General features: G+C 39.6%; 1 protein-coding gene across 4 annotated transcripts in view; it reads left to right on the top strand.

Annotated features, from left to right (window-relative positions):
* The window catches only part of LOC144515214 (cadherin-1-like), a 32,572-nt gene that overhangs the window by 1,262 nt on the left and 18,766 nt on the right, over positions 1-12,544 (top strand). For 3 of the 4 annotated variants that reach the window (XR_013501730.1, XM_078245850.1, XM_078245851.1), the window contains exons 2-7: positions 3,117-3,236; positions 3,932-4,072; positions 4,344-4,499; positions 5,429-5,573; positions 7,819-7,991; positions 8,584-8,712. Coding sequence is in view for 2 of the 4 variants with exons in the window: in XM_078245850.1 (XP_078101976.1) it covers positions 3,117-3,236; positions 3,932-4,072; positions 4,344-4,499; positions 5,429-5,573; positions 7,819-7,991; positions 8,584-8,712 (864 nt within the window). In the remaining 2 variants the exon portion in view is untranslated. The remainder of the gene's footprint in view (positions 1-3,116; positions 3,237-3,931; positions 4,073-4,343; positions 4,500-5,428; positions 5,574-7,818; positions 7,992-8,583; positions 8,713-12,544) is intronic. The other variant, XR_013501731.1, reaches the window with a different exon arrangement.

A 12,544-nucleotide genomic window follows, 5' to 3' on the forward strand; every position in this document is an offset into this window, starting at 1 on the left:
GACAACACTGAGTAAAAATGGGCTTGATTTGTGATGATTTTGTGACAAGTACTAACAGGGACGAGGGCTACCAACCCTGCTCCGCCGACCGGAAGTTCTTGCAGATGGGGTTGAGACCGTATACAATGTGGGGGGAAAAGAGGAGGGCTCACGTTAGGCTCTCCTTATTGGCTATCACTACGCAGCATTTTCCTCACCAATGTACGGTCTTTAGAAAACAAAATGGATGAACTTCGGCTGGGGATCCCCGCTCATAAATGGATTATGGACTGCAACATTATGAACGGAAACACTGTAACATTGTAACAACAGTGCCGTGCAACAGCATGTAAATGTTTCAACATGGTTGACTTACCCAGGTGTGAAGCCACGAAAACAAGAAACTACGATTGTAGATGATATTTCCCATGCAGTTGACTCATCACTCACAGACCCTCCGTCCATCACACACATTGGTCAATCCGGCAGATTCGCTCCCTTCTCGTTTTACATGAATTAAAATAATATCGTCAAATTTGCAGGTCGCACATGTGTGAGCAACTTTGTAAAAACTACTCCCAAAATGCCATTTGGTCACAGTCTGGAGCCCTGATTTCTTTAGCAAACAAAATAGATGAACATCGGCTGCGGATCATCACTCTTAAATGGATTATGGACTGCAACATCATGATTTCCCCAGAAAAATGGTAACGACAGCACTGTGCAACAGCATGCAAATGTTTCTTCATGCCTAAACTGTGCATGGTGGGGCTGTGCAATTTTCAAGACTGGACCAGAACCTTGCAAGGACTTGGGACATAAAAACTGACATACTTCCACCACCATGCATTTTGCCCGTTAACTCCCATACCATACATTGCACATTTAAAAATGATATCCAAGTGTCACTGAATGGAGCTGAATCTCCTGATATAGGCCGCGCCCATTTCTGCCTAGACTTCTATAACAGTAAAATTGTGATTTATTGTAAACCTACTTTTTTCGAAGTCCTCCCAGGCTGTGCGTCCGATCTGCATGAAACTTGGCAAATAGCATCTCCAAATGAAGCTGACAAAAAATATCAAAAGAATTTTGCTCCGTTCAGAAATGCGGAAATAACGTACGAACAAATGTATGTAGCTAGCTACGAAAACACTAACGTTTGCATATCTTGGTCAAATTAAATGCTATCAACGCAAAATCTTGTTTGGTATGATCCTCTGAGGCTCTGTAACACATTTGGTGAAGATTGGCCCATAGGGGGCACTACAAGTACGAAATGTTTATATCTCATCAACGATTTTAAGGGTACCATCTAGGGCCACTCCTGAGGCCATGCCTACAATGGTGTACTGATTTGTCGAAGTGGGCTTGGCCTATTGGAACCATGTTTGGTTTCACATTAAACTAACGTGAGCAACTACAAATTTTCAGGTGAGATGGACACTGACTCATACACCTCATCTACCAAAAATTATACATGTGGACCACTAGGTGGCTCTATAATGACATTAGACGCGCTTTTGCCTATAACTCCCATGTTACACATCTTACATCCACGTGTTCGTTGAATCAAGCTGAATCACATGAATTTCCGTGAAGAATTTTCTTCGCACATAGTGAACTCCGCCTAGGCTTTGAGCTGATCGGCCTGAAACTTGGCACATAACATCCTCGGATGGCCCTGACATAAACTTATCAAAAGAATCTTGCTCCGTTAAAAATTGTGTAAATTACGAACAAACACATTTTTGTAGCTACCGTCCAAACACGAACTTTAGCATACCTCGGCCAAATCAAATGCTATTAACGTAAAATGCTATTAACTTGGTATTCCTGTTCCGCCATGCCACTCCGAGGCTCTGTACCAAATTTGGCAAAGATCGGCCATTAGGGGTCGCTGTAATCAAGGTATATGCGTTTTGGCCTATAACTCACTGGATATAAACGGGAAATTTGCGTTTGTATTTTCATGATCACAGTAAATGCTATCAACGCAAACCTTGAGATTCATGTTTACCATGGCACTTTAAGGCTCTGTACCGAATTTGGTGAAGATCAGCCCTTAGGGAGCGCTATTATCGAGGAGTTTTGGCCTATAACTCAGTGAAATTTCAATTTACTACAGACCTTGTAGGTCACACTTCATGATATTTCCTGACGTTTGCCTCGCGTCCGTCACACTTTGGGTTCCACTTTCACAAGCTCCACGGGTCATCAGACTCGTGCCGGGGAGGCTTGGACCCCGTCATAACTGCTTGCAGTTAGCTTAGAGTTATATTCTTCCTCCCATCAAGGAGTCAGTGAGTCTACACTTTAATGTCTTTATTTAAATGACATACAAAGACAAGCAGTCAGAGCATAAAGAAAAAACACAAACATACATAAAGTCAGGGGGATCCCAATTAAATAACAAATAAGTCAGTTCATTAAGATCCTTTAGTGGATAGATTGATGGTTTTAATACCTTTCTTGTTTTTAGAATATTAAAGTTGATAAAATGTAATGTTTGAGTTCATTTTCAAATATTCAATTAGATTAGATTAGTTTGTGGTTGGCACATTTAGTTAAGTAACAGGATCAAATAATGATGTGTTTATTTGTTTTGATGAAAGCGTAAGAAAAACAAATGGGTTTCACCATTATGTTAACATTTTGATAAAGTTTTTTGTGCGGATTATAGTTTTTACAGTATCATTTTTTAGAACCCTTTTTCAGGGTTTTAATAGTTAATAGACAGAGAGCAACAATTTTGATAATTGATTCAATTGATTCATGTTTCAATGTTTTTGATTTTTTTGAGACCAAACTAAATGATCAATCGAAAAATATGAATTGAGAGATTAATTAATAATGAAAATAGGTGTTAGTTGCCAATCCTGAATAGACCCTATGACCAACACATCTAACTCCCATCTTGTAAAATGCCTTTGGCGTTGTTATTGATGCTAAAAGTCTTGTGTCTTTTTAGTTCATCTACCTCCGTTGTGAATTACACTAGTGTTAAATACTGTTTTAATAACAAGGAATGCCATATTCAGTTTCCTCATAATCAGACTGAAAACGTTTTCTTGTAGCCTGCACATGTTCTGTACATCTGGATTATTAGTAATTAAAAGGCTGTTTTCCTCTCTTAGGTCTCTGCTTTTGTGACTACTGAGGAGCCAACATTAAATGTTGAGCATTACCAGGGAGAGCAAAAAGGCCAGAACCATCAACACCAACATACTGAAGTGGACTATTCTAACAACGTAGAGGTAGGATTAGACACACTATTACAGAGGCATTTAAAAAAGAATATATTTATTCCAAATATGCTTTGCAAGTGCCATATGCATCACATTGTTGCTTATCAAGGGTCTAGTACAGTAAAGACATTGTTAGAGGCAGTTTTGACAGTGCAGAGGCTCTGCGTGCAAAGACCTGTTTTTCTACAACAAGCACTGCCCCTCTGTGGCTGGCTGTGTAGGAAGAGCCAAGACTTACTGGTTCCGTTTTGTTAGTACAAGTCTTTTTCATAGCTATGTTGTTAAAGCAATGTTAGATGTGTGTAAGCCGTGGTATGTCAATTTATTATCTGTGCACATTTCTCTGGCTCTGTATGGCTCTTTGCAATAACAAATGTTGTGCAAAAATAAAATGAGCTAATAATGAGTATAATTGGTAAAAACAGTTGAAGACAAAACTGCTTTTTCCACGCAAAATCTGCCTTTATGTGTCTGCTTAGATTTCCGTGGCCCCTCCTTATAGAGCTGACAAACAGTTAACACCCCCCCACCCCGACATCTCTCCATTTGTGCATGTATAGGTACTGAGCATGTGTGTGTATGTCAGGCCTGTCTAACAGATTGAAAACATTGTAATTTCTGTTGTGGGATAAATAAACTATAAATCATTGCTGTATTATAAGTGTCTGTTGCACTATAACTGGCTACTAATGTGCATGCTTCAGAGTGCAACTGATCAACAGGTGCCCATTCTGGAATTTCCCAAGTCGGGTGAGGGGCTGAGGAGGAGGAAGAGAGAATGGGTTATTCCTGACCTCTATGTCGTTGAGAATGACCGAGGACCCTACCCCCTAAAAGTATCTCAGGTAAGAGGAAATAAAGCCGCTCGTTTCTGAAAAAGAGGACTCCATGTTGGTTTCTTCTGCAGTCATTGAGCTCGGATTTTAAATTATTATTATTATTTTTTTAATCTTTTCATTTACAGTACATTAAAAAATTTAAAAACTGTATAACTCAAATACTTTTGCATTGCTTTCTTACTGTAGTAAAACATGTTTAACAATATTGTAACTATTGTAGTATTGTTGTTGTAGTGAGTGAGAGTGGTATAACTCAGGCCTGTGGTGTTTTGTCCAGATCCGTTCTACTGCACATAGAGTGAAGAAGATCTTCTACAGCATCACTGGTCCAGGAGCTGATCAGCCTCCTGTTGGCCTTTTCACCATGGACAGAAACACTGGTAATCTGTATCTCACACAACCACTGGACAGAGAGGAGAAAGACAGCTACATGGTGAGCATCCTCTCTGATGTTAGTGCTACACACACATTCTTTGTTCATTTTTCAGGATCAGGCCAGGAGTCATCCTAACACACTTTGTACTCCATTTGCCTTCAGAATTCATTGGTTTAAAATATTAGTTTTCAGCACAAAATGCATTTTCATTTTACATTTTTGTGCTCATCATACGTGAGGGTAACAGGCTCATGCATGTGAATTCATATAATTCTCTAACTAAATTTCTTGCATAACTCGGTCATATTTCAATTTTCCTCAGTTTATTGAACGTTAAGATGCCAGGATTATTGTTAACCCTCTGAGGACAAAAGGCGCACTACCGAGTCCAAGCGATGTTCGACAACACTCCTACTCAAAATTTATTTATTTAAAAAGTTAGACATTTATTTACTATTTTATTCATATATTACGCTACTTTTGTGAACCCAAGACTTTTGTAAACTCATTTCAAGCACCAAAACAATTGAATGTAGTTATGTTTTCACAAAAGATTTGAGAGGTTTTTCCGCTTTAGGGCCAAATAATCTCTTTAGACATTGCTCTGGAACAATTTTAGGCGTCACTAGACAGAAAGCTGAGTTTGTTCTGAACATTTTGATATGAAACATCAGTCGGATCAGTTTATATGCAAAAATACCCTTAAAAGGAGAATTCAAGAAGATATCTAAAAATGCCCTTAGACCTCAGAGGGTTAAATTACATAAAAGTATCTGGCTCTCAGAAACATTTATGTAAGTTAAAAGGCTCTCGCCTTCAACTTGAGAACTTGTGCGTATCAACATGATGACACATATTCACGTTTTGGTCAATAACAGGATTACTTGAATCAATATGTATCTTTCTGTATGATCCATGCCCAATCATCTCCATGGAGTATTCTTGCATGTACAGTAATAAAATACAAATGTGTTTGTCATATGCAGTTTCAAGCACATGCTGTAGCAGACGGTTCAGGAAATGTTGAGGCCCCTATGGATATTACAGTGAAAGTAATTGACCAGAATGACAACAAACCTACTTTCGCTCAAGACATCTTTCTGGGAGAAGTTGCTGAGGCCTCACCAAGAGGTACTGTTAGTGGATCTCATTTAATCCTGAAAAAGATGTATGTCAGAGTTCAACAGTATGTTTCCCTTTTACAAGACAAAACAACAGGATAGGACTTTTACTTTTTGACCTTTTACTTTGATATAGTAAAATCCAAGACTTGCTCCAGCACATTGGGGGAAATACTACTCAGTGGATGGTCCTAGTGCTGAATGGGACTTTTTTTTTTAATGTTACCTGTTACCCCAAAAAAATAATGTAGTCGGCTAGAGATAGCAGTTAACACAATATTTTTGCGGTCTTCTTACTTTGATGACCCTATGTTCTTGACGTGCTATAGCTGTTCATTGGGAAAAAAAACAAGAAAAAAAAGTCAAATTCTCAAAAAACTAAGTTTCAAAGTTTAAACAAATTTTCCAGTTAAAAGTATAGAGGTCTAGGCCAATGTTGTGTCCAGAAAAATGCCAATTAGAAAAAAGTGTGCTGCTTCTGAAATTAGCACACATATTAAGCTAAATCTGATTGCAGTAACAACGTTGGACTCTTTTGTCATCTTGATCATTACTCTTATCTGGTACCGTTCGGTATTTATGGAATGGACCACCGGAGGAAAATAGGGGAGGGTCATGTCTTTTTATTCTTTGTTGAGGGGAGGTTATCCAACATTTTTTAGTCTAGGAGGGGGGTTACCCAACTTTTGTATTCATGAAAAAAGCAACATTTCAAAGTGGCTTGTTTGGTGCATATTTGTTCATGTAGCTCTTAGTCTCGGCCCCCACTACCAGATGGGTCTGACCGATGAGTTTGCTGGGGGGAAAATATTACCTGGCTGACAACGGGAGCAGCAGGACGCAAAAAACGAAAGTTACTGTTGCACTAGTCTGGACATCTTGCCGTGCCAATCTTGCAATAAAGGTTTCCTAAATGCCATGTATATACATGTGATGTCAGTTTACTAATTGATTGCGGGTTTTGTGTAGATTTGGACTTTTATACGTTTATTCCACTTTGTTTAAATGGCGAAGTGGAGAGGCCTCGTTCACCTGGCTGGAGCTGGCTGGTGAATGTGACACTCGTATAGGCCTTGCTGGATACACCGTGACCCTTTTTGTGGATCTACTGATCGCTGTGGATTACGTTTTTTTCGTGTCATTGGATTACGGCAAAATACGGATCTTTTTTCTCAACGTGTCTTAACGTTTCATGGTGTGACTGCGCTTGGTTTCTGCCTTTGGAGAGGCATCTCAACAGACTGTAGGTCCAACACTGATTGTTCACTGTTACATTTCAGTTGAATTTAAGTGTCGGGGCATTCCGCCACCGTCTGTCTATTGTGTTCCTGACAGCCGTGCCGCGATTGGATTTCATAAGGGCGAATTGTTAAATTGTTACAATGTAATTTAAAATCTGCTTTAAAAATAAACATATATGTTTTGGAATATAATGTTCAGCTTCGGCAGCTTTACCTATGTGCTAAATATACGACTGAGGAAGCCTAGTGACGAGTCCATAGCAACCAGTATTGAATTGGTTATTTCCCAGTGTCCTTTGCTGAATGGTCTCAATGTTTTAATGTTTTATTTCATGTGAATACTAGTTTACTAGAGGAGTAACTTAGTATTTGAAGTAATGCAGTAATGCAGGAAGTGTGCATTTAGTTTCCATGCTTATTGTGTTTTCACAACTATGTTAGTGAGTAAATCTACTGAAATGGCCACCACACCATAACAGAGGAGTGGGATGTGTAAGATGAGAATGCAGAGGTTAACTCATGTAGGCCTATGTCATGGCTGTAAAAAATCAAATGTCATCTGTCTATCTTTGCTAAGTGCAAGCTAGCACATAAGGGGAAGGTCATGCTTCTTTTTTCAAATCATTTTGGAGGGTCACAGAAAAATTATTACTGTCGAGGGGAGGGGCAAGTCTTTTTAGCCTAAAGGTCCCAAAACTCCTCTGGTGGCCCCTGAAATAAATAACGATCAGTCCAGGTCCAGTTAGTAATCATAGATTTTACATTACTTTTAACATCTAAGGGTAATTTTAGTCCATTCTATGGGGGATGACAAAACTACAAAATGATTTAACTGACACCTTAACCCTACACATACCATGATCACCAGATGCGTTGTTAGATTGGAAAGAAAACCAACATACTGTTAGCTCTGTATGGCCCAGCTTTATTTTGTAAATCCCCTCTCTTATGGAGTGTTCTGAATACTTTGATAAGTCTGTACTTAGTTTTCACTTCTGACTTCCATCTCCCCAGGTTTTGAGGTGATTAAGGTTGTGGCCACAGATATTGACCAGCCAAATACTGACAACTCAGATATCCGCTACCGTCTTATCAGCCAGGAACCAACTTTGCCCAGTGACTTCCTGTTTGTCATCAACCCAGTCACGGGAGTCATCAGGGTCAATGCCAGTGGACTAGACAGAGAGGTGAGACTTCTAAAACAAATTGCACTTGTCTTTGCATACTTTCACCCTATTGAAATGAAAAAGATAAAACTTCTGTTTTCATTAGTGTACTGTGTCCGTCTCTGTGCGGCGTGCTGAGAGACACTGGTAGAGTGGAGGAAAGTCTCAGAGATAAGAGTAGATGTAGTAATGTTGCTTGTGAAGCCACGTCTGTAAAATTATTTGAATGAAATGTTGTATATATATATATATATATGGCCTGATGTACAGTATGTTGGACCCTGTGTTGTTTCAGCGGGTTACAGTACAGTGAATTAAAAAAAAGAACAGATTATTATTCAGTACTATTATTTAATAACAGCAACCAAATTAAACTGTATAACATGTATTAATAGGTTCCATAAAGTGTATGACGTGAATATGAAATTTGTAAAGGTTGAAAAATAAAATCTGTGATCTGTTTTCACTCCGCCCCTTAAATAATCACAATCAAAAATCATTAAAATCCAATCGATACCCAAACTTTTCACTGAGCTGTTCCACCGCAAATGACCACAACATGTTTAAGCCTTCCAGTTGATGAGTTCAACTTATTGTGTGTCTTCTCTAACAGAAATACCCCATGTATACTCTGGTGGTAGAAGCAGCAGACATGGTGGGAGATGGATTGACTGGACAAGCAAAAGTAATCCTTACTGTCACAGATAGCAAGGACAATGCTCTGGCCTCTACTCAGCCGTCGGTAAGTACAACATACTTTTGACTGGAAAGTCACTATTGGCTAAACACTCAGGTCTATCCCTAACCCTTCTATGATTGGTCATCTGCTCCAGGTAGGCAGGACTGGATTTTTTTTTCAGCTACTGCAGTGTAAACATTGTTGCAACAAAGTGCTGCTTCATTCCATTACAATCTAACGTTAGCCTACTGCTAACTATTAATTAGCTACATGCTAACGCCAGATAAGTGGCCAACGCTGGACATTTCTCCCCAATTCTAGGTCACATTACTGCTGGGACATGTCCGGTTGTGTAGTCTTTGTTTAAGAAGCCTATTATTTATGATTTTTCATGGTACAAAGTCCTGCTATATACTCCGCTGCAGTAGTTCCAGCTGCTACTAGTGAAACAAAACTGGAGCGCAGCGGAGATCAGTGTTACCAACTCTTTTCCAGTTAAAATAGCTAGCACTACCTCCAAAAGTCGCTAAAAGTAGCTAGATGACATCATACGCTCATTTGCATATTTGTGACGCCATTATGCGTAAAACTTAGTGGTTGTGTCAGCACGGTAGATAAAAAGAAATAGAAATCTTTAGCCAAATAATCCCAAACTCACTACTGGAATTTATATTAAATTATAAGTATTACTTAGGTAGCCTATATTTTAAGTCAAAAAAAGGTATTCTAAAAAGGGAGGGAGAAAGATCGATAAAGAATTCTCAAAGAAGATTGGCTTGCCCAGGGCCAGGCCAGCTCAGCGGTGTCTTTCTCCTTATTACAGTACATGTAATTTAGCTGACGCTTTTATCCAAAGTGACTTACAATTGCTATACACAGGTGCTGGTCATATAATTAGAATATCATGAAAAAGTTGATTTATTTCAGTAATTCCATTCAAAAAGTGAAACTTGTATAATGTATACATTCATTCCACAAAGACTGACATATTTCAAGTGTTTATTTCTTTTAATTTTGATGATTATAACTGACAACTAATGACAACGCCACATTCAGTATCTCAGAAAATTAGAATATTGTGACAATGTTCAATATTGAAGACACCTGGTGCCACACTCTAATCAGCTGATTAACTCAAAACACATGCAAAGGCCTTTAAATGGTCTCTCAGTCTAGTTCTGTAGGCTCCGCAATCATGGGGAAGACTGCTGACTTGACAGCTGTCCAAAAGACGACCACTGACACCTTGCACAAGGAGGGCAAGACACAAAAGGTCATTGCTAAAGAGGCTGGCTGTTCACAGAGCTCTGTGTCCTAGCACATTAATAGAGAGGCGAAGGGAAGGAAAAGATGTGGTAGAAAAAAGTGTACAAGCAAAGAGTGGACTGCAGCTGGAGTCAGTGCTTCAAGAACCACCACGCACAGACGTATGCAAGACATGGGTTTCAGCTGTCCCATTCCTTGTGTCAAGCCACTCCTGAACAAGACACAGCGCCAGAAGCGTCTCGCCTGGGCTAAAGACAAAAAGGACTGGACTGCTGCTGAGTGGTCCAAAGTTATGTTCTCTGATGAAAGTCAATTTTGCATTTCCTTTGGAAATCAAGGTCCCAGAGTCTGGAGGAAGAGAGGAGAGGCACAGAATCCACGTTGCTTGAAGTCCAGTGTAAAGTTTCCACAGTGATGGTTTTGGTCCACTGTGTTTTCTGAGGTCCAGGGTCAATGCAGCCGTCTACCAGGAAGTTTTAGAGCACTTCATGACTTCCTGCTGCTGACCAACTTTATGGAAATGCAGATTTCATTTTCCAACAGGACTTGGCACCTGGACACAGTGCCAAAGCTACCAGTACCTGGTTTAAGGACCATGGTATCCCTGTTCTTAATTGGCCAGCAAACTCGCCTGACCTTAACCCTATAGAAAATCTATGAGGTATTGTGAAGAGGATGATGCGATACGCCAGACCCAACAATGCAGAAGAGCTGAAGGCCACTATCAGAGCAACCTAGGCTCTCCTAACACCTGAGCAGTGCCACAGACTGATCCACTCCATGCCACGCCGCATTGCTGCAGTAATTCAGGCAAAAGGAGCCCCAACTAAGTATTGAGTGCTGTACATGCTGATACTTTTCATGTTCATACTTTTCAGTAGGCCAACATTTCTAAAAATCCTTTTTTGTATTGGTATTAAGTAATATTCAAATTTTCGGAGATACTGAATTTGGGATTTTCATTAGTTGTCAGTTATAATCATCACAATTAAAAGAAATGAACATTTGAAATATATCACTGTGTGTGATGAATGAATATAAATATACAAATTTCACTTTTTGAATGGAATTACTGACATATCAACTTTTTCATGATATTCTAATTATATGACCAGGACCTGTATGCTATATATGCTATATTTCACAGGTTGCATGCCTCTGGAGCCACTATGGGTTGAGCTTCTTGCTCAGGGACACATTGGTTGATGTATTGCAATGGGAATTGAACCCACTCATGTCCACTGCGCCATCACCACCCAATTTCTCCCATCCCGTCCTGTCCCGCTGTCTCTCGTCTCCGCCGCAGGCAGCCCAGCCGTCGCGCCCTGTCCCCCCTCCCCTTCTTGTGCTGCTGCACATGAGGAGAGAGCGGGGGCAGCCTGCTCCTCAGCCTGCTCCTCAGTCACAGAACAGAAGAGAGAGGTTACTGTTTTGGTGGCCACAAGAGAGAAAGACCTTGCGTGCTCGCCGGACAATACTGGCGACAGAAAGTCGGCAGATTTGTCGCGTGTCGCTTTTGTGAAAAAAAGTCGCTAAGGGGGTCTGAAAAGTCGCTAAATCTCCGCTTAGTTGGCAACACTGGCGGAGATTCCAGGAAACACGCTGGCCAATCAGAGCAGACTGGCTTTCTCGGGAGGGGGGTTTAAAGAGACAGGAGCTCCAGCAGAGCGTCTCATACAAAGGGTGAATACAGGTGCAGCAGCCATGGGCAATAGGAAACAGATAAAGGTTTTTTTAAGCTTTAAAGCATGTAAACATGTTCTAGTGCAAACACAAACATACAATTATGAACCTGAAAATGCTATACAATAGTTCCCCTTTAAAGGTGCAATATGTAATATATTTACTGTATTAAATCCAAAAATGACCACAATGTGTCATCAGATATCAAGGAAACACACTAAGCTATTTGTTTGTTGTTGTTTTCTGACAACAATGCTTAAGCCAGTATTTTCTCTGGCCTGTGTGTTGGTATCAACTTCCCATTTTGACTATTATTCAGAATGGCTCCTTTCAAAGTGTTATATTTTATAAAATATAATAGAATGTGTGTTTTTATCACAATGCATCAATGAGCATTTTAATGCTATGTTCATCAATGGGGGACCAGTTTTATATACTTTGTATGCTACTGAGTAGGTTAATAGTAAATCACTGCATCATGTCATTCAAGCATACAATTTGTTTTGTTTTTCATGTAAAAAGTAAATATGTGTCAAATACATATAGTGGAGTAAACATCCAATATGTACTTGTTACATGTAGTTGAGTAAAATAATAATGTAGCAAAAAATGGAAAAAGTAAAGTACAAGTTCTTCAAAACTGCACTTTAGTACAGTACAGTAGCTACTTGAGTAAATGTACTAAGTTGCTTTCCACTCATGATTGTGAAAAATTGTGCAGATTTTTAAAGTAATTTTGCCAACAGGTCCCTCTGTATACTAATATACATAGATATAGATAATGAGTTTGGGTGTAGTGTATGACTTGGGTTGTTTGTAGGTGTTATTCATTCACAGGTGAACGGCATGGCCTTCGTATGGGCTAAACACACACACACACACACACACACACACACACACACACACACACACACACACACACACACACACACACACACACACACAC

Source organism: Sander vitreus, chromosome 3 (assembly GCF_031162955.1).
Source record: "Sander vitreus isolate 19-12246 chromosome 3, sanVit1, whole genome shotgun sequence".
In the NCBI taxonomy this organism is placed as follows: domain Eukaryota; kingdom Metazoa; phylum Chordata; class Actinopteri; order Perciformes; family Percidae; genus Sander; species Sander vitreus.